At 43.2% G+C, this 22,786-nt stretch overlaps 1 protein-coding gene across 1 annotated transcript; it reads right to left on the minus strand.

Moving 5' to 3' along the window:
* Positions 1-282: 282 nt before the first annotated feature.
* Positions 283-5,327, minus strand: LOC110306586 (serine protease inhibitor A3N-like). The gene is made up of 4 exons (XM_021178655.2): positions 5,282-5,327; positions 3,214-3,487; positions 1,464-1,614; positions 283-513 (listed from the first exon to the last, which is right to left on the minus strand). The coding sequence occupies exons 1-4, from the start codon at positions 5,310-5,312 to the stop codon at positions 283-285; spliced, it is 687 nt and encodes a 228-aa protein (XP_021034314.2). The 5' UTR covers positions 5,313-5,327.
* Positions 5,328-22,786: the final 17,459 nt, after the last annotated feature.

Raw genomic sequence — 22,786 nt, forward strand, 5'->3', positions numbered from 1 at the left:
AGGTCTCTTTGGGTGCTCTATGTGAAACATCCAGAATCTTGCTTTATCATCCACCTTTCCACCATCACTGTGAAGTCTCAGGAGCAGACTCACTGCTGGATGAAGGTTTTCCCTTGTCATCAGCAAACTTGGAATACCATAATACCTAGCTGTGTATCATGGGGAAATGCCTAAGCTTCTCTGTGCCTCAGTTTCCTCACCCATAAAGGGACTCACAATAGCATGTAGGTCCGAGGGCCATCACAGGAGTCACAGAGTGTGACAATCTCTATGGCCCTGTTGTCACCAGAGGATACAATCTGCAAAGACTCTTGAATCTCCCTTGGGATTCAAGACTTTCACTAACATGAAGAGAATCTGAGGATCTAAAGACAGGACAATAATATTGAATGGCCTATTGAAGTTCACATTCACAATGTCAAATTTTGCAGACAGTGGGACACTTTTGAATCTTGTGGCAGCAGCTGCTTCTGTGTCTGTCTCAGCCATGTCTAACACAGCCTTGTGGACCACCTGTGGGAAGAGGAACACATCACTGAGTAGAGACAAGGGAGGGCAGGAGAGGGTTCTTGAGCCAGCAGTGAGTGCTGGCCTCATCTGCTCATGAATTTTTGTTCTTTTCATGGGCTCTAACCCTGGATTCCCAAGTCTCTTCTCAGGGTGTGTGATGAGGCAGGCCCTCAGTCTGCTCAGTGTCTGAATCTGTGCTGTCCTCAGATCACTACAACAGGAGGACAGGGGTAGGTAATGCCAGGCGTTCCCCACAGGCAGCCTTGCTTGCCAGTGTGCTGGTAGACTGTGTAGGCTTCAGCATGCTCCCTGCTCCAGCCTCCTTGGGAAATACAACAGCAATGCACAGGGCAGGGCTTCCCATTCCCAGGTGGTCACATCCTGCTGGGACAGATCTGAGCCCTGAGCTCTGAGTGGGCACTAGAAAGAACATTAGCCATCTATATCCTGGGAATGTGTGATGGAGGTCTAAGGATATCTCCTCTCATATCCTCAAGGTTTTCTTCAGAACTGCCATTGATCCCTTGTTATTACATTCACTGATACTATTCTCTGTGCTGGTAAAATGGTAATGGCCTGGCACTGCATTGAAGAAGCTGAGACCAGAGTTGATTTGGTGGTACAGTAGATTATGGGTAACACTGCAGTGGATTATGGGTGCCCTACAGTGGTTTGTGGGGAGCTCTGCAATACAGCACAGGTAGGGAACCATGTGGTCTAAAACTGAGCACAGGCACTTTCTCCATCATTGACTTTAGAAGAGTTCAAGTCCAGACAGTAAAGGAGTGACTGCCTGCACACACTCAGTATCTGGGCTAAGATTTATGTCTCCCACAATGAGGGATCCCAGGCATGCAGGTTTTATTACATATTGAACATCCTCACATGCCCACATGGCCTTCACTGTCTACATTCAGTACCCAAAGTCAATAACACCATGTTTCATGTCTTACCTGAGAGACACTTATATCCTTGGCTCCAGTGATCCCAGACAGGTCAGCCTGTGTGGAGAAGACTTCCCTGATACCCAGCTCTGGAAGGATATCCTCCAGTCTGTAGTTTCTGGATATGGAGAACTTGGGTAGGCAAAGCCCATCTATCATCCTGAGAGTAAGGAAGAGAAATGGAAGAGTCACTGGAATCTGTGCCCTGCTGAAACCAGCTAACATCTCCAGAGCAGCCTTCTATAACAGTCCTCTCTCTTCTTAGAATTGGGAACAAAACACCCAGGGAAGGAGTTACAGAGACAAAGTTCGTAGCTGTGATGAAAGGATGGACCATTTAGAGACTGCCGTATCCAGGGATCCTTCCCATAAGCAGCTTCTAAACGCTGACACCATTGCATACACTAGCAAGATTTTGCTGAAAGGACCCAAATATAGCTGTCTCTTGTGAGACGATGCCGGGGCCTAGCAAACACAGGAGTGGATGTTCACAGTCAGCTATTGGATGGATCACAGGGCTCCCAATGGAGAAGCTAGAGAAAGTACCCAAGGAGCTAAAGGGATCTGCAACCCTATTGTTGGAACAACATGATGTACTAACCAGAACCCCGGAGCTCTTGTCTCTAGCTGCATATGTATCGAAAGATGGCCTAGTCGGCCATCATTGGAAAGAGAGGCCCATTGGACTTGCAAACTTTATATGCCCCAATATAGGGGAATGCCAGGGCCAAAAGAATGGGAATGGGTGGGTAGGGAAGTGGGGGGCGCTATGGGGGACTTTTGGGATAGCATTGGAAATGTAACTGAGGAAAATATGTAATAAAAATATTAAAAATTTAAAAAAACAAAAAACCAAAACAAAACAAAACAAAAAACAAAACAAACAAACAAACAAACAAAAAAAAACAGTCCTCTCTCGGGAACAGAAACTCTTTTCACTTATACCTACACCACATGATTTTGCTCTTTCTGATGCATTAATTACTTATTAGTGCCTGAGAGAATTTGTAGTGGACAGGCAACCTGGCTTGATATTAGCTGCTCCCTGACTGAGAATTGCTTTCCTCCTAGATGCACAAAATACAGCCCTTCCCTGTCATGCTGACCACAGACATTGCCTAATGAGCCTTCTGTTTAAAATTAGTCACTGCATCACTCTCCAGATTTCCTTGCTCTTGGATGACCTTCTCAAACTCACTACTGCCTTCAACTTGACCCCTAGCTTAGTAAATAATGATTAGATCTATTTTTATCCCTCTACTGTCTCTTCCTCAATTACAAGATAGCCCATGAGGATGAAAATTTTGGCAAATTTTCTCAGGTTCTGAGTCTAAGTCAGAGCTTTGCACATAGTAGGTTCCTGAGTCACCATTCTATGGATGGTGAATGAATGGCTGATAAAGGGATAAGATTGCTGCAAGGTACACAGTGCTTATCAAAGTCTATATGTCACCACAATTCCTTCTGCCTTCCAAAGGCATGTTCAAGACTCCTTGTCATTTACATCCTGTTAGAGACACAGGAAACTTCATTCCTTGTTTGAGTTGATCTCATCTTGTCAACAACAAAAATCACAGTAAAATGAGGACTCAAATAACTGATACAGAGAAGGGGGATTCAACTCAACTCCACCTATCCCCTGCTGACTCTTTAACCATTACACTAGGTATTAGTGAGAATCTGAGATTCAGAGACACTGGCCATTAGGACAGCAGCAGTACAGGAATCAGTGACAGTTCTGACTCCTGTGGACACGCACCTGGGCCTCAGTGATTTCCTCCACTTCCTCAGGGTCTCTGGTTGCAAGCTGGCTTCCACCTGCTGCATCCTGCCCTGGTCAGGGAGGATGAACATGGCCTTGCCATTGCCTTCGTAGTTCAGCTCCACCACAGTGCATTTCAGCTCCTCATCCCGAAAGTAGGGTGTCCTCAGGTTCTCTATTTTCATCATCTGCACTTTCACAGTCCTCCTTCTGTCCACTATGAATTTTCCCATGTATGTGTCATCAGGGTCAAAGGGCACCTTCCATTTGCCTAAAGATGAGTCAAAGCATCAGATTGCAACAGCAGCAGATACACTCCTCCTCCTTCCCATCTATGTTCAGCTTGTGACTTGTGACAGCAATCTATCCATCAATCACTCAGAAAGTCCCTCATGGTAGCATATGCTAAACTGGAAAATTCTTGGCAGGTAGACCAACTGTTAGCAATGAGGATCCAGGCTTTGTTTGGAAAGGGAACCTCAAAACTACAGCCTGGCTACGTGAGTTGCTGATGCAGTCGTGGATCTGGGGTGGAGTGTAAAAGAGATGAGTGTGAAGGTGATGGGACTGAAAACAGGGGAATGTGGAGAGTCCCATCTTCCTTAGGGGAACCATGTCTAGAAGTTGATGGCTTGTGGGACAGGGTTCAGGGGAAACAGATCAGCACAGACTGAGTTTTCTCATGTCATGATCACTTCATTATCCCATTCACTGTGTCTAATACATGGGAAATGAAGCCTCATCTCAGACATGGGCTATGGCCACCACCAAAAATAATAGGTTCAGCTCAGGCTTATCCCAGATTTCTAATTTATGTCTGCTGAACCAATGTAAACTCTGGGAGCTGGTGATGAAATAATTTTTGCTCTTGGCATCTCACAGTCTAAGCATACATTCCACCCCACACCAAGGAGCCTGTGTCCTGGGGAGAATTGAGAGAACCATGTCCTGCATCTAAACCTTCAGGCAGTCACTTTGCTCCCACTAGCCCCTGCCCACAGCACCTCTGGGGCCTTCCTGTCCCCCTGTCCTCTTTCCTCTGTCCTCCTGTTCTTCTGTCCTCTGTCTTCCTGTCCTTTGTCCTCTTATACTCTGATCTTCTGTCCTGTATTTCTGTCCATTGTCACCTTGATTTTCTGCCTAGAGCCAAGGCCTGCCCTCCCTGTATCCTGGACTAACTTTATTTAGGACCAAATGTACCCAAGGTCTAGTTATAGCATGACTTCTCTCAGGCAGCAATTTCTGGGCTGTCACCTTGCTCCATGGTCTATACCAGGCTGGGAGTAATGGGTAATGGGTATGGGGTTCCTGGATTTTCCCCAACTACCCTTATCTATCATGGACTCAAGTCACTGCAAGTCACTGACCTTTTGAATATTGATTTTATAAAAGTAAAATTTCAGTAAGCAGCCAGATATTAACACACAACACTTCCTGGCTGACATTTCCCTTTTCTCATGAGTTTTCCCTAGTCCCTGCTTCTCCATGCCCCAAACCAGCTCATTACAACAGGCTCAGAGGAGAAGTCCTATGTAGGAATGCCCACAGGGTTCTTCACTAGTTTTGGGTTATGATACTTTTCCACTCAAGATTATTGCTGCTAGTCTCCTTTAGGTCAAAAAGTCCCAGCCCAACAGGACACTGCTGGAGACCTAGCCTTTACAGAGGGATGGATACCTCCTATAGGTGCATACAAGAATTGCCAGCTCTGGTCAGTCTGAGGGATCCCATGTGTGTATAGAATTCCATGGCTTCAGCCCGCTCAGGAGGGCTGCCAGTAGAAGACATGGCATTCTGATAGTAAGAAGTTTATGTCATAGCCCAGATCAACCTTCCTGGATTGACAGCTCAGTATTTCTGTTGGATTGTCACAGGAATTACATCAATATTAAAAAAACAAAACAAAACAAACCTCTCAGAGGAGAAGTAAGGGCATTTTGTAATAAGCAGTTAGACACACAAGGCTCTGAGACCCTGAGCAACTCCTCTCTGGTAGTCAGTTTAAGGACACAGGTTCCCAAGCAACATCCTCTCCCTCCATTTGCCAACTATTCACTGCTCTAACCTCTAAAGAGGAGGTAATTCACCAGCACCATGGATGTCCTCTCTTCCAGGTCTGAGACCAGTTCCTTGATCTTCCCCTGGGTCTGATTGCTCACATAGTCATTGATGAGCTTTGTGGCCTCTCGAGGCTTCTGGACATCTGCTGTGAAGGCCTCAGCCTGGTACAGAGCCCTTGCCTTCTCCTTGAACTCTGCCAGGATCTGCAGGTGCTTTTCAACAAACAGGGCACTGCCTGTGCTGACCTGTACATGGTTTTCTGGATGGCTGAACCTCTATAGGAGGTGCCCAAAGCCCTGGTGGATGTCTGCCTCAGAGGTCTCTTTAAGATTGAACTTAAGAACTTCTAGAATCTCTTCCAGGATCTTGCCCTTTGCTCCCAGAGACAAGGAGCAAAGCACGGTTGTGATGCCAATTGGGAAGAAGACAATATTTTTATGTGGATTCCTCAAAGCTAGCTCCTTGTAGAGGCTGAAGGCAAAGTCAGTGTTGATGGAGGCCAATGTTAAACTGTCCAGTTGTTTTCGAGTATCTTGGCCTTTCTGGACTGCATTGTGCCTTCCTAGTGTGTCATTGGAAAAGCTGAGCATAGCAGGAGAGATCCCAGACATCAGGAGCCCCAGAGCTGCAATGAAGGGCATCATCTCTGTTCTCTAGGCTGAAAGAAAAACATCCTTTGAGTCTGGGAGGACCAGCTGGTGCTCTGAGCATCTTCTAGTTGTCCCATCTGGCTGGCATTGTGCACTTCTCTGCTGGCCTACCTGCCTCTGAGACTGTCCATGAGCTGTGCTATGAACACTCAGATGGCAGTACTACATCATGGGTTCTCTACTACCATGGAGGAAGTGCTGTTACAGAAGCCAATTCTTCCATTTAAGAGAACCAGCTTCCAGAAAGTGGAAGGGTTATTCCAGCCTCACAGATAGAGAGGAACCTGGAGCTGGGCACAAACCATGTGTAATCTCTTCTCACTTTCTAGATTGCCATAAGGACCCGATGAAAGGCAGGGAGCCCTCTTTCTCTGCACTTCTGCCCTGTCCTATCAACACCCTCTAGTGCAGACTGAAGGAAGTAATCTTAGATAAATTTTGTAGCACTGAATCTAGTACATGTTTCTGGGAGTAGGGAGATTGAGAGAAAACACTAGAAACATCTGGCTCAGTGCCAAAGCCCTGTCACCCCTGAGAACAGCTATTAGAAGGACCAATAGGGAGATGTCCTTTCAACTCTGCCAGTGTACTTCATGGCTCCAGGCTTGGATGGCCTCCTGAGAAAATGAAAGCCAAATGTTGTTTATATCTCTAATACCTGTACCAGATTTCAATTCATCGGTTAGGTGACTGTGTGGTGGCAAGAAAATATCTAGATCTCTCAGGGCAGCCTGTTGTGTGGCTCAGTGACATAATTGGCCAAAGTGTTTGGCTCATCACAGTGTGGGAGTGGAGGTGGAGAGTGTCCCAAGGGCCAACTCGTCCATACTCCCTTGCAGTAGTGAACACAGTTGAATCCTGTGATCATGGTAAACATGGCTGCCCAGATATAGCCTCAGTCCAGGCTGTAAGGGAATGTAGATGGGAAAGTATATGTGAGAGGAATGGAAAAGTGAGGGAGGAGAGGGAAGAGAGGGACAAGATGGGTTATGGTGCCTCAGACCCTCTGGGTCCCTGTGTCTGCATAAAAACGGGTCTCTAGAATAGGTGGGCAAAGCTTAGGGTGAAGTGACAAACAGAGACACGCACACAAGAGAGGTGTTGAATCTGAATGTAATTTTCTGGTTGAACCTCAGACTTTTTATAAAACAGAGTAACAGAATAAGGCACATTGAAGTTTTCCAGGTGCAAGAGGAGTGACTTCAAAAGGAACCAGATAAATGTTTACTTTAGAGATTAGCACACCTGCTTTGGGTCAGCCCTGTGCCAGGCAAGAGTTTCACACTTTATTGTTAATAGCACCAGGGGGTTTTTAACTCTTGACAAGCCTCAAGAATAATGTACTGTCACTGACCCCGAAATTCTCTAGGCCTTGTTAAATTATATCTAGTCTGGAGAATCCTCATTATCAGGATAGTATATTAACTTGCTCTTGGCATGGAATGTAGCTTGTGGTAAAATTTTTATCTCAGTGAGGATTTTTGTCTCTTTCTGCAGACAACTGAGTTAATGGCTGTGATTTATTGTTTTATTGTAGTGCTTAATTAGTTACTGAATAGGTTAAGCTCCTTGCTGCTATCTGGGATCTAGGAACACTGGGAAAGGCTTTAGCTATGTTAGAATTCAATCTTAAAAGGCATTATAATAAGGTAATACTAAATAGAGAGCACGTGAATCCATACACTAGACTAAAGCGGGAGTGGAAAATTGATTTTATGGTTAATATGGATTAGGGAGAGAGTGCCAGACCCCAGGAAGAGAGTTTCCTTGAAATTCTTTGCTTCATGAGTCAGCTTCCCAGCTTTCCCTTTGTCAAACTGACTCAACCAAAGTACGTGGCATTATGGGAGAAGGAGGAGTGAGGAAGTACAAGGAAGAGGGGTCAGGACAATAGAAGGGGGAGGAGGGGAAAGGATGAGGGAGCCAAGGCAAAGATGGAAGGTAGAGGAGACTGGAAGAGTGTAGGAGAATGGAGATCAGGAAAGGCAGGTGTTGGAGCTTTGCCTCCTGTCCCCAGGGCAGGCACATGTCTCCAGAGGAGCCAGGAGCTTCAGCAACTTTCACTGTGTATTAGACTAATGCAACCTTTTCTTTGGGGAAGCATTTGGCCATGTTTTTTGTTCCTTTGATTCTTTGGGGGTTTTCTGTTTTTATTTTCAGTGTTTATCTCATTTATTTATGTTGCTTTGATCTAATACATACAAAACGAAATAGCTGCTCAAGAACACTTAAATGTATCAACATTCTGTAATTTATATGAAAATTATTACGCATAGGTTTTATATTACTTCCAGTGTTTCCATACTTGGTAGAAGGTCTACTGAAGATTTTCACACTGCCTATAATTTATGTATATGTAATTGTATGGAAACTCTTCTGTGTTTTATGGTCTAGACATGGTCTAGTAGAGTAGTATGGTAACAAAAGACTATGGTAAACAATAAGGTTTAAATTTTACAATTGTCATGGATTCATTGGACTATGCCAAGCTTTGTGCTGAGATTTGTGGTGTGGATGTTAAACCTTGCTTGCTATTATTTTCCTTTACACCATCTATCTAAAACTGGGACATGAGATACAGTTACGAGATTTGTCTTTGCTTTTCAAACATGTGTGTACTGACTCTTCTCTCAGTGGAGAGATTGATCTCTTGTTTCTCTAGCCAATTATACTTGCAAAATACATGACAATCATTATATTTCTCTGAATGAATCTCTAACCCTGGGACCATATATTTCATTATTTGTATGCCAGGTTTTGAGCTTGTCTTGGAGTGACTGTGTCTATGAAAGTAACTTTATAGCCAGAACAAAAAGCATTGGCTACTTGGTTTTAAAGTTTATAATTTATAGTTGGCCTTATGAGAAACCTTCCATTTGGCTAATCTACAGTGCAATGTGGTCACAGCATTGATTGTTTAGTCTACACTTCCCAAAACACAGCTCAGTAAGATTATTTCTCAGTTCAATACTTTCCCACTACAATATTTGTTTTCATCTTGTTCATTTTTAGTAGATTCAACATTTTCTAGAAACCAATTTCACTTGCCATAATCTTTTTCTAACCTAAAAATTTCTCTAAGAGCCCTGCTGCTCTTTATTGACATAAACCAAATGAATGCACAAATTAATAGAATTCTAACTAAAAATAAGCAAACCACTTGGTAAAAACAAAACATACATTTCAAATATCAAATGAATATGCATCCTTTTTTCAAATATTGAGGAGATCATAGAAGCCTGTCTCCTTATCGACCATTTGAGGGTCATACGGTAAGAGCTCCTTTGAAAGAGATAATTGGCAGTAGAATGACACTGTATGTACCTTTTGTAGAGTAAAATGCTTCATCTTCTTAGAGCCATAGATGAAATGCACCATTTAAAAATGCCAAATGTTAATAATATTTAAGGATTTGTAGGCAAAATATTTTGGGATAGCCTGTGCTCCAGTTCTTAGGGGACCCACATGAAGACCAAACTCAGGACTTTTATGGAAGAGTACGATGAGGACTGCTGGCCCCAAATGGGATAGGAACCCCACAGATGACCAACAGAGTCAACTAACCTGGACCCTTGGGTCTCTCAGAGTCTGACCCCCCAACCAAAGAACATAAACAGGATGGACCTTGGCCTCTTTGTACCTATGTATCATTCAGCCATGTTTGAATCCAAAACAATTCCAACATAAAACAGGATAGTGTGTTTGTGTAGGAGAAGGCTTGGCTCAGTGGCTGACCTGTTGTCTTCATTTCTTCCTAGGAAAGAATGTAGCCCTTCCTCTTGGCCATTGATTTACCACTGAATGTGGTCCCTGACCCCAGGGGCATTTGCTGTCTGATGCGAGCATGGCAGTGATGCTACCTCTTGCATAGGGACTCTGTAACATTTCTGTCTCCTCTTGGCTCCTACATTATCACCTGGGCTAGGCAAGGTCTCAAAACTTTCACTATGTGGGGGGTCAGAAGGAGCAGGCTCCATTCACTTCCCAGGAGCATAGCCCATAACACCTGCCACTTCCATAGCCATGAAGACCTAGACAAGACAGAGAAGTGTCATGCACTGCAGAAATATCCCCAATTCATACTGCGTGACCTAAGAACAAGTTCTTACCACCCCCAAATAAAGTCTCTAGGTAACAGCCCGTCCTGGGCTGGCTCTTGGCACACAGTCCTGGGATGGCTCTTTCTTCTCTCAACAGAGAGAAGGTTTTGTGGGCCTTACCTGCAGAGTCAAAGCCAGCTGCCAGCATCTGTTATGTGAATCCTGATGTGCCAGGTTTCTGCCTTCCTGGCATGTTTTTAACTTACTCATACTGACTCCGATTTACGTCTAGGGACTCCTCCCTCCTCTTAGGAAATTATGGCCCAGACAAGCTGTGTTCTGTGCTCAGATTGGGAATGGACAGATAGGATGATTTGTGGTGACAAGGACTTAAAGAATCTATCTTGCAGAACCAGCTCCTGGTGCTAAAACCCCTAAGAGTCTTCTAAACAACATTGGATGTCCTCATTGTGGCTTCTGTTTCTGTAATAGTTCAAAATTCAGTATGAACCAGGTGAGCAGTCAAGGCAAAAAGACAGAGCACCAGCCCTGACCCACTTGTCACCAAGAAGAGCTGCATCTGGCCTTTGCTCTGGGCTTCCCAAGTCACTTCAAAACGAATGCAACTCTATGGACATGCTCCTTGGCTTCCCCTTATGGAAAACCACAGATCAATAATCACATGTCTCAATATTGACAAGTCTTTGACTGCATCTGTATTCCCATCCTTTCTGTCAGGAATGGGCACATGCTAAGTAGAGACCTGCTCTCCACAGATTTCTGAAGGGAAGCTGCCTGTGTCTGGCAGTGCAAGAAATCTGAAAGGAGTCTGGGATTGCAGGAAATCTGACTGGCTGATGAGAATTTCAGTTCTATAGAGAGATTGTACATTGCAGGTCCATCCAGAGGCTGATTACCTTATTGTGTGCTAAGTAAGTTCTGTCTCTATAGAACACCCATGTATTTCATGGCCTTCCTGTGTGTCAGAACTGATATCAGTGACAATAGAGTCTATTAACTTAGCAGGCATCTAGCTGCAACCCAAGAGCTAAGCAGGACAGCAGATGACATCTTGAGCCTAGAGAGCAGCTTCCCCTATATTGATGCTGCTGCCTCTCTGAGGTATCCATTCATGCCTTTTAAACTTGCTTTAATTTGTGACTTTCTTCCTTTTGTAAAGCTATAAAGCTTTTGTGAAACTGCTTCTATGTCGGAAAATGGAATTTGGGTATCAGAAATCTGTGTTCTCTAATCATTGTCACAGAAAATGGCTCCAGAATGAAGGATTGTATTGCTTTTAGGATGAGAGCTGTTGATGATATGTCAACAGTGGAATGAGAGACACTCATCAGGCCGGTTTTAAGTGCAAAAATGAAAGTGCAGGTCCTAACATGAAGGCCGGATAAACAAAGCCTAATGGTGGGTCTCTGCATATCTGAAAAGAACATCTTGTATGGTGCAATCCTGCTTTCCAGGAGGTACCCTAACACTCTCACAAAATCTGCTACTTCAAGTGGGCATACCTAGTTCTCCCTCAATGCAGACAGCCTGAATCAGCTCAATGCACCTTACCTATGATGTCATATGAAATCTTTTTTCCTCTCTGACATTTTGCTTCTTCTCTGGCTCACTGCATACACATACACACACACACACACACACACACACACACACACACACACACACAGAAAGAGAGAGAGAGAGAGAGAGAGAGAGAGAGAGAGAGAGAGAGAGAGAGAGAGGTAGAGAGGAAGGGAGGGAGGGAGGGGGAGGGGGAGGGGGAAGAAAGTGAGAGACTTTAAGTGATTCCACAGGAAAATTGTCTATTTAGCCATGAAGTTGCCTAGTTGGATGACATCACTTCTTCCTGGCTTACATTTGTTTTTGAAACCAGGAGAGAACACTGGGCACTGTTCACAGGTAAAACCTCTCCACTGAAGTGCCACGTGCTGACTAGATTACTGTCAACTCAACACAAACTATAGCCAAGTTGAGAGGAAGGAATCTTAACTGACAATTGCCTTCATAAGATCTGGTTGTAGGCATTAGTTAGGGAAGCAGGAAACCGGCCTGAGTAGGACCACAGGCCTATTCCGGCCGGACCAGCACCAGGGTAGCTAGAGCGCAGGGTCGGCTGACACCCGCCAGCTACCCACGACCCCCGCCACAGGATTTTGAGACTGCTGGTGAGTGGAACACAGCTTCTGCTCCAGTCCAATCACGCGGGACCTGAGACTGCTTTGGTTGGGGAGGCAGAAATCCCGCCTGAATAGGGCCACAAGCCTCTCCGGTCAGAAAAGCGCTGGGGTAGCTAGGGCGCAGGGTCGGCTGACACTCGCCAGCTACCCACAACACCCGCCACAGGATCTTAAGACATCTGGTGAGTGGAACACAGCTTCTGCTCCAATCCAATTGCGCGCGGGACCTGAGACTGCATTAGTTAGGGAAGCAGGAAACCGGCCTGAGTAGGACCACAGGCCTCTTCCGGCCGGACCAGCACCAGGGTAGCTAGAGCGCAGGGTCGGCTGACACCCGCCAGCTACCCACGACCCCCGCCACAGGATTTTGAGACTGCTGGTGAGTGGAACACAGCTTCTGCTCCAATCTTTAAACAGTGACAACGACAACAACTAACCCCAGAGATTACCAGATGGCGAAAGGTAAATGTAATAATCTTACTAACAGAAACCAAGACCACTCACCATCATCAGCACCCAACACTCCCACTTCGCCCAATCCAGGGCACCCCAACAACCGGAAAAGCTAGACACGGATCTAAAAGCATATCTCATAATGATGGTAGAGGACTTCAAGAAGGACTTTAATAACACACTTAAAGAAATACAAAGGAACACTGCTAAACAGGTAGAAGACATTAAAGAGGAAGCACAAAAATCCCTTAAAGAATTGCAGGAGAACACTGCTAAAGAGTTACAAATCCTTAAAGAAAAACAGGATAACATAATCAAACAGGTAGAAGTCCTTACAGAAAAACAGGAAAACACATCCAAACAGATGATGGAAATGAACAAAACCATACTAGACCTAAAAAGGGAAGTAGACACAATAAAGAAAACCCAAAATGAGGCAACACTGGAGATAGAAACCCTAGGAAAGAAATCTGGAACCATAGATACGAGCATCAGCAACAGAATACAAGAGATGGAAGAGAGAATCTCAGGTGCAGAAGATTCCATAGAGAACATCGGCACAACAATCAAGGAAAATGTAAAATGCAAAAAGATCCTAAGTCAAAACATCCAAGAAATACAGGACACAATGAGAAGACCAAACCTACGGATAATAGGAGTGGATGAGAATGAAGATTTTCAACTCAAAGGACCAGCAAACATCTTCAACAAAATTATAGAAGAAAACTTCCCAAATCTAAAGAAAGAGATGCCCATGAACATACAAGAAGCCTACAGAACTCCAAATAGACTGGACCAGAAAAGAAATACCTCCCGACACATAATAATCAGAACAACAAATGCTCTAAATAAAGATAGAATACTAAAAGCAGTAAGAGAAAAAGGCCAAGTAACATATAAGCCTATCAGAGTTACATGTAAGAGAAAAAGGCCAAGTAACATGCAAGCCTATCAGAATTACACCAGATTTCTCACCAGAGACTATGAAAGCCAGAAGATCCTGGACGGATGTTATACAGACAATAAAAGAACACAAACTCCAGCCCAGGCTACTATACCCAGCCAAACTCTCAATTAACATAGATGGAGAAACCAAAGTATTCCACGACAAAACCAAATTCACACATTATCTCTCCATGAATCCAGCCCTTCAAAGGATAATAACAGAAAAAAACCAATACAAGGACAGGAACCACGCCCTAGAAACAACAAGAAGGTAATCCCTCAACAAACCTAAAAGAAGACAGCCACAAGAACAGAATGCCAACTTTAACAACAAAAATAACAGGAAACAACAATTACTTTTCCTTAATATCTCTTAATATCAATGGACTCAACTCCCTGATAAAAAGACATAGACTAACAAACTGGCTACACAAACAAGACCCAACATTTTGCTGCTTACAGGAAACTCATCTCAGAGAAAAAGATAGACACTACCTCAGAATGAAAGGCTGGAAAACAATTTTCCAAGCAAATGGTATGAAGAAACAAGCTGGAGTAGCCATTATAATATCTGATAAGATTGACTTCCAACCCAAAGTCATTAAAAAAGACAGAGAGGGACACTTCATACTCATCAAAGGTAAAATCTTCCAAGAGGAACTATCAATCCTGAATATCTATGTTCCAAATACAAAGGCAGCCACATTCATTAAAGAAACTTTAGTAAATCTCAAAGCACACATTGCACCTCATACAATAATAGTGGGAGACTTCAACACACCACTTTCACCAATGGACAGATCATGGAAACAGAAACTAAACAGGGAAACAGTGAAACTAAGAGAAATTATGAATCAAATGGATCTGGCAGATATCTACAGAACATTCTATCCTAAAACAAAAGGATATACCTTCTTTTCAGCACCTCATGGTACCTTCTCCAAAATTGACCACATAATTGGTCACAAAACAGGCCTCAACAGATACAAAAATATTGAAATTGTCCCATGAATCCTATCAGATCACCATGGACTAAAGCTGATCTTCAATAACACAATAAATAATAGAAAGCCAACCTTCACGTGGAAACTGAACAACACTCTTCTCAATGATACCTTGGTCAAGGAAGGAATAAAGAAAGAAATTAAGGACTTTTTAGAGTTCAATGAAAATGAAGCCACAACATACCCAAACTTATGTGACGCAATGAAAGCATTTCTAAGAGGAAAACTCATAGCTCTGAGTGCCTCCAAAAGGAAACTAGAGAGAGCACACATTAGCAGCTTGACAACATACCTAAAAGCACTAGAAGAAAAGGAAGCAAATTCACCCAAGAGGAGTAGACGGCAGGAAATAATCAAACTCAGGGGCGAAATCAACCAAGTGGAAACAAGAAGAAGTATTCAAAGAACCAACCAATCAAGGAGCTGGTTCTTTGAGAAAATCAACAAGATAGATAAACCCTTAGCCACACTCACTAGAGGGCAAAGGGAAAGCATCCTAATAAACAAAATCAGAAATGAAAAAGGAGACATAACAACAGATCCTGAAGACATCCAAAACACCATCAGATCCTTCTACCAAAGGCTATACTCAACAAAACTGGAGAACCTGGATGAAATGGAGAAGTTCCTAGACAGATACCAGGTATCAAAGTTGAATCAAGATCAGGTTAATGATCTAAACAGCCCTATATCCCCCAAAGAAATAGAAGCAGTCATTAATAGTCTCCCAACTAAAAAAAGCCCAGGACCAGATGGGTTTAGTGCAGAGTTCTATCAGACCTTCAAAGAAGATCTAATCCCAGTTCTTCACAAACTATTCCACAAAATAGAAACAGAAGGTACTCTACCCAACTCATTCTATGAAGCCACAATTACTCTGATACCTAAACCGCAAAAAGACCCAACAAAGATAGAAAACTTCAGACCAATATCCCTTATGAATATTGATGCAAAAATCCTCAATAAAGTTCTTGCTAACCGAATCCAAGAACACATCAAAACAATCATCCACCCTGACCAAGTAGGTTTCATCCCAGGGATGCAGGGATGGTTCAATATACGGAAATCCATCAACGTAATCCAGTATATAAACAAACTCAAAGACAAAAACCACATGGTCATCTCGTTAGATGCGGAAAAAGCATTTGACAAGATCCAACACCCATTCATGATAAAAGTCTTGGAAAGATCAGGAATTCAAGGCCCATACCTAAACATGATAAAAGCAATCTACAGCAAACCAGTAGCCAACATCAAAGTAAATGGTGAGAATCTTGAAGCAATCCCTCTAAAATCAGGGACTAGACAAGGCTGTCCACTTTCTCCATACCTATTCAACATTGTACTTGAAGTCCTAGCCAGAGCAATTCGACAACAAAAGGAGATCAAAGGGATACAAATTGGAAAAGATGAAGTCAAAATATCACTTTTTCAGATGATATGATAGTATATATAAGTGACCCTAAAAATTCCACCAGAGAACTCCTAAGCCTGATAAACAGCTTCGGTGAAGTAGCTGGATATAAAATTAACTCAAACAAATCAATGGCCTTTCTCTACACAAAGAATAAACAGGCTGAGAATGAAATTAGGGAAACAACACCCTTCTCAATAGTCACAAATAATATAAAATATCTTGGCGTGACTCTAACTAAGGAAGTGAAAGATCTGTATAATAAAAACTTCAAGTCTCTGAAGAAAGAAATTATAGAAGATCTCAGAAGATGGAAAGATCTCCCATGCTCATGGATTGGCAGGATCAACATTGTAAAAATGGCTATCTTGCCAAAAGCAATCTACAGATTCAATGCAATCCCCATCAAAATTCCAAATCAATTCTTCAACGAATTAGAAAGTGCAATCTGCAAATTCATCTGGAATAACAAAAAACCTAGGACAGCAAAAACTCTTCTCAAGGATAAAAGAACCTCTGGTGGAATCACCATGCCGGACCTAAAGCTTTACTACAGAGCAATTGTGATAAAAACTGCATGGTACTGGTATAGTGACAGACAAATAGACCAATGGAATAGAATTGAAGACCCAGAAATGAACCCACACACCTATGGTCACTTGATCTTCGACAAGGGAGCTAAAAACATCCAGTGGAATAAAGACAGCATTTTCAACAAATGGTGCTGGCACAACTGGTTGTTAACATGTAGAAGAATGCGAATCGATCCATTCCTATCTCCTTGTACTAAGGTCAAGTCTAAGTGGATCAAGGAACTTCACATAAAACCAGAGACACTGAAACTTATAGAGGAGAAAGTGGGGAAAAGCCTATAAGATATGGGCACAGGGGAAAAATTCTTAAATAGAACAGTAATGGCTTGTGCTGTAAGATCGAGAATTGACAAGTGGGACCTCATGAAACTGCAAAGCTTCTGCAAGGCTAAAGACACCATCAATAAGACAAAAAAACCACCAACAGATTGGGAAAGGATCTTCACCTATCCTAAATCAGATAAGGGACTAATATCCAATATATATAAAGAACTCAAGAAGGTGGACTCCAGAAAGTCAAATAACCCCATTAAAAAATGGGGCTCAGAACTGAACAAAGAATTCTCACCCGAGGAATACCGAATGGCAGAGAAGCACCTGAAAAAATGTTCAACATCCTTAATCATCAGGGAAATGCAAATCAAAACAACCCTGAGATTCCACCTCACACCAGTCAGAATGGCTAAGATCAAAAATTCAGGTGACAGCAGATGCTGGCGAGGATGTGGAGAAAGAGGAACACTCCTCCATTGTTGGTGGGATTGCAAGCTTGTCCAACCACTCTGGAAATCTGTCTGGGGGTTCCTTAGAAAATTGGACATAGTACTACCTGAGGATTCAGCAATACCTCTTCTGGGCATATATCCAGAAGATGTCCCAACCGGTAAAAAGGACACATGCTCCACTATGTTCATAGCAGCCCTATTTATAATAGCCAGAAGCTGGAAAGAACCCAGATGTCCCTCAACAGAGGAATGGATACAGAAATTATGGTACATTTACACAATGGAGTACTACTCAGCTATTAAAAAGAATGAATTTATGAAATTCCTAGCCAAATGGATGGACCTGGAGGGCATCATCTTGAGTGAAGTAACACAATCACAAAAGAACTCACACAATATGTATTCACTGATAAGTGGATATTAGCCCAAAACTTAGGATACCCAAGATATAAGATACAATTTGCTAAACGCATGAAACTCAAGAAGAATGAAGACCGAAGTGTGGACACTGTGCCCCTTCTTAGAATTGGGAACAAAACACCCAGGGAAGGAGTTACAGAGACAAAGTTCGTAGCTGTGATGAAAGGATGGACCATTTAGAGACTGCCGTATCCAGGGATCCATCCCATAATCAGCTTTTAAACGCTGACACCATTGCATACACTAGCAACATTTTGCTGAAAGGACCCAAATATAGCTGTCTCTTGTGAGACGATGCCGGGGCCTAGCAAACACAGGAGTGGATGTTCACAGTCAGCTATTGGATGTATCACAGGGCTCCCAATGGAGAAGCTAGAGAAAGTACCCAAGGAGCTAAAGGGATCTGCAACCCTATTGTTGGAACAACATGATGTACTAACCAGAACCCCGGAGCTCTTGTCTCTAGCTGCATATGTATCGAAAGATGACCTAGTTGGCCATCACTGGAAAGAGAGGCCCATTGGACTTGCAAACTTTATATGCCCCAATATAGGGGAATGCCAGGGCCAAAAGAATGGGAATGGGTGGGTAGGGAAGTGGGGGGCGCTATGGGGGACTTTTGGGATAGCATTGGAAATGTAACTGGGGAAAATATGTAATAAAAATTAAAAAAATTTAAAAAAAAAGATCTGGTTGTAGACAAGACTGTAGGGCATTTTCCTAATTATATTAATGGACCAAGATCAGTCCATTTTGGGTGGTACCAAACTTGGCCCGGTGGTCCTGAGGCTTTGTAAGTTAGCAGGCTTAACATGCCATGTAGAGCAAGTCAGGAACCAGCACCCATCCATGGCCTTAACATCAGCTTTCACCTCCGGGTTTCTGCCCTGATTTCCTTCAATGGTGAACATTGTGTAAGCCACAGAAACCCTTTCCTCCCCAACTTGCTTACTGGTCATGGTCTCTCATGACAGCAATAGGAACCATAAGTGAGGCATCCCCCTACTCTGTCCATGCATTTTTCAACCCCTACTTGTTTAAGTGACATTGTGTACCTGCCTCATCAGTGTCTGTCTGCCTCATTGGATCCCTGGAGCCTCTTTCTTTCTTTCTTTCTTTCTTTCTTTCTTTCTTTCTTTCTTTCTTTCTTTCTTTCTTTCTTTCTTTCTTTCTTTTTCTTTCTTTCTTTCTTCCTTCCTTCCTTCCTTCCTTCCTTTCTTCCTCTCTCTCTCTCTCTCTCTCTCTCTGTCTCTCTCTGTCTCTCTCTCTCTCTGTCTCTCTCTCTCCCTCCCTCTTCTCTCCCTCTCCCTCCCCTCTCTCTGTGTCTGTGTGTATGTGTGTGTGTGTATGTCTTTACAGGAATGTGAGTTGTGATGGACTGTGTCCTAATCAGCTAGCTAGGCATCCTTGATCTTCATTCCCTGGAAGTGAATGCTGTCTGTGAACCTTCCAAGGAGCTAAAAAGAATCCACAGGTCAGCATGGCCCTGACACTGAGGTTTGTCCACAGGGAGGCTATGGGAAGCTGGACTTCTGCTTGTACAGGGGTTGAGTGGAGGATGCACATGGCTCAGAGTCTGCAGCACAAATATGCAGAGGACAGTAGCCCTGCTCTGCCATTTCAGATGACAGCTGGGGAACACGGTAATTTTGGAACAGGGTTAGTGTTCAGGATGAGGGCCAAAAAAACCTCTCATCTGCTGTTTAATACACTCTCGAGCCTCAGTTTCCCCTCCTGCCTCCTCTCTGCTCCAGCATGACATGAAGGTCACATTTAGTGACACACACATCCTGAGTAAGTAGAAAATGCAGGCAGCCACCCTCTTCTGGTTTCTCTTTCTGCACAGCACATTGTGGACGCCTGCTGCTCATTCCTGTAACTGACATGCCTTATGTCTAGGGAGCTGCATGGTTGTTAAAACATGTCCTACCTGCTCATCCCCATGGGCTCTGGTGCTTTTAACACAATGATTGCAGGTTTCATATCAATCTGTCATGATTTGGTCATAAAATTCGTCATAAAGTAAATCCCTCAACACCTGGTGGAAAAGGTTCTAGTACTTTTATTTATTCATAAACAGTAAAAAGCAAATAAATGGTAAAACAGGCCTGCACTCGTATGTTCACACAACACTCTCTCACTAACCTTTCCAGTCTAGCAGGTGTAGCCTAGCTCCTGGCAGCACGCAGGGAAAATGCTATTCCATATTCATTGCTTCTGATCCTCAGGAGCTGAGCTGGGGCAGTGCAGGCCTTGCTGTCTAAGCAGCAGGTGTTCACGGGATTGCCGAGTGGGGTCCACACAGATTATTTCTCAACTCAAGCTTTCTGTGCTGGACCTTCAGGAGGTGAGCAATTTTGCCGTGCCAGACCGGAATTTTTAAGCTAAGGGTATACCACATTATTTCATGCCCTTCTTTATCACTCACACACACCCAGATGCTCTCTATAGCCTGGTTTTCATAGTTATCTAGGACTACAGCTCAGTTCATTGGTTGCCCCACCATGGGCTCGGGGTGGTGGGTGTGAGTTCTTTATCACTCTCACTCATTCTCCAAGGCTTGGTTATCTGTGGCTGCTAGAAGTTCAGTGGCTAGAAGCACAGCTGTGGCAGCTTCAGGGCTGAAGCTGCTGGCTGCTTTTACAGCATTGGGGAAAATGTCCTCTGAGGCCAGACTCACCAGTCAGTAGAACTTGACACTCAGATGCAGAAAAATGAGTTTGTACTTTAAGGAAGAGGATAAACCTTAGCAACTGCATCCCTGGAACTTTCTCCGTTGGCTCTGGGTCAGGGATGGCTGACTAAGTGCAGAGATACATCTGTAAGGCAGGTGTTCTGTTCTTCCTGCTCTTCCTGTCAGCAGCCTTAGGCAGTCTACCTGAGTTCCAGCAGCCTCAGTCATTTCCCTGGGAAACGTGGGTTTGCTATATTTATTTCTTCTTTTATGTTCTGGTTGTAGCAACTTGAATGGCTCAAGTTCAAAGCCAAGTGCACCTTGTTCAAGCTAAAAGTGTAGAAGACTAATAGAACCTGAACATCCTTGCATCAACATATTTGTTGATTTTGAAAATATGGGATATATATTTGTGTGTGTGTGTATATATATATACATATGCATATATACACACATTTGTTTGTCTATATACACACACTCATATACATGTATTCACACAAGTAAATGTATGTGTGTGTATATATATGCAAATATATATAAACACACCTACACACACACACACACACACACACACACACACACACACACATATATATATATATATATATATATATATATATATATATATATATATATATGTTTATACTCAGAGCCTGACATATACTCAGAAAATGCCCTACCACTGCATCATTCTTTTTTTTTTTATATTTTTATTACATATTTTCCTCAATTACATTTCCAATACTATCCCAAAAGTCCCCCATAGCGCCCCCCACTTCCCTACCCACCCATTCCCATTCTTTTGGCCCTGGCATTCCCCTATATTGGGGCATATAAAGTTTGCAAGTCCAATGGGCCTCTCTTTCCATTGATGGCCGACTAGGCCATCTTTCGATACATATGCAGCTAGAGACAAGAGCTCCAGGGTTCTGGTTAGTACATCATGTTGTTCCAACAATAGGGTTGCAGATCCCTTTAGCTCCTTGGGTACTTTCTCTAGCTTCTCCATTGGGAGCCCTGTGATACATCCAATAGCTGACTGTGAACATCCACTCCTGTGTTTGCTAGGCCCCGGCATCGTCTCACAAGAGACAGCTATATTTGGGTCCTTTCAGCAAAATGTTGCTAGTGTATGCAATGGTGTCAGCGTTTAGAAGCTGCTTATGGGAAGGATCCCTGGATACGGCAGTCTCTAAATGGTCCATCCTTTCATCACAGCTACGAACTTTGTCTCTGTAACTCCTTCCCTGGGTGTTTTGTTCCCAATTCTAAGAAGGGGCACAGTGTCCACACTTTGGTCTTCATTCTTCTTGAGTTTCATGCGTTTATCAAATTGTATCTTATATCTTGGGTATCCTAAGTTTTGGGCTAATATCCACTTATCAATGAATACATATTGTGTGAGATCTTTTGTGATTGTGTTACTTCACTCAAGATGATCCCCTCCAGGTCCATCCATTTTGCTAGGAATTTCATAAATTCATTCTTTTTAATAGCTGAGTAGTACTCCATTGTGTAAATGTACCATAATTTCTGTATCCATTCCTCTGTTGAGGGACATCTGGGTTCTTTCCAGCTTCTGGCTATTATAAATAGGGCTGCTATGAACATAGTGGAGCATGTGTCCTTCTTACCGGTTGGGACATCTTCTGGATATATGCCCAGGAGAGGTATTGCTGGATCCTCCAGTAGTACTATGTCCAATTTTCTGAGGAACCGCCAGACTGATTTCCAGAGTGGTTGTACAAGCTTGCAATCCCACCAACAATGGAGGAGTGTTCCACTTTCTCCACATCCTCGCCAGCATCTGCTGTCACCTGAATTTTTGATCTTAGCCATTCTGACTGGTGTGAGGTGGAATCTCAGGGTTGTTTTGATTTGCATTTCCCTGATGATTAAGGATGTTGAACATTTTTTCAGGTGCTTCTCTGCCATTCGGTATTCCTCAGGTGAGAATTCTTTGTTCAGTTCTGAGCCCCATTTTTTAATGGGGTTATTTGACTTTCTGGAGTCCACCTTCTTGAGTTCTTTATATATATTGGATATTAGTCCCTTATCTGATTTAGGATAGGGGAAGATCCTTTCCCAATCTGTTGGTGGTTTTTTTGTCTTATTGATGGTGTCTTTAGCCTTGCAGAAGCTTTGTAGTTTCATGAGGTCCCACTTGTCAATTCTCGATCTTACAGCACAAGCCATTACTGTTCGATTCAGGAATTTTTGCCTGTGCCCATATCTTCAAGGCTTTTCCCCACTTTCTCCTCTATAAGTTTCAGTGTCTCTGGTTTTATGTGAAGTTCCTTGATCCACTTAGACTTGACCTTAGTACAAGGAGATAGGAATGGATCGATTCGCATTCTTCTACATGTTAACAACCAGTTGTGCCAGCACCATTT

The sequence above is a fragment of the Mus caroli genome, unplaced genomic scaffold (genome assembly GCF_978045245.1).
Source record: "Mus caroli unplaced genomic scaffold, Mus_caroli_1 scaffold_14, whole genome shotgun sequence".
NCBI lineage: Eukaryota > Metazoa > Chordata > Mammalia > Rodentia > Muridae > Mus > Mus caroli.

Coding starts and splice junctions, on each gene's coding strand:
- LOC110306586 (XM_021178655.2), bottom strand. CDS start 5,312: ATGGTGCTGGTGAATTACCTCCTCTTTAGAG. Junction 3,488..5,281: donor GAATTACCTCCTCTTTAGAG/GTTAGAGCAGTG, acceptor ACTCATCTTTAG/GCAAATGGAAGGTGCCCTTT. Junction 514..1,463: donor AGGATATAAGTGTCTCTCAG/GTAAGACATGAA, acceptor CTCTTCCCACAG/GTGGTCCACAAGGCTGTGTT.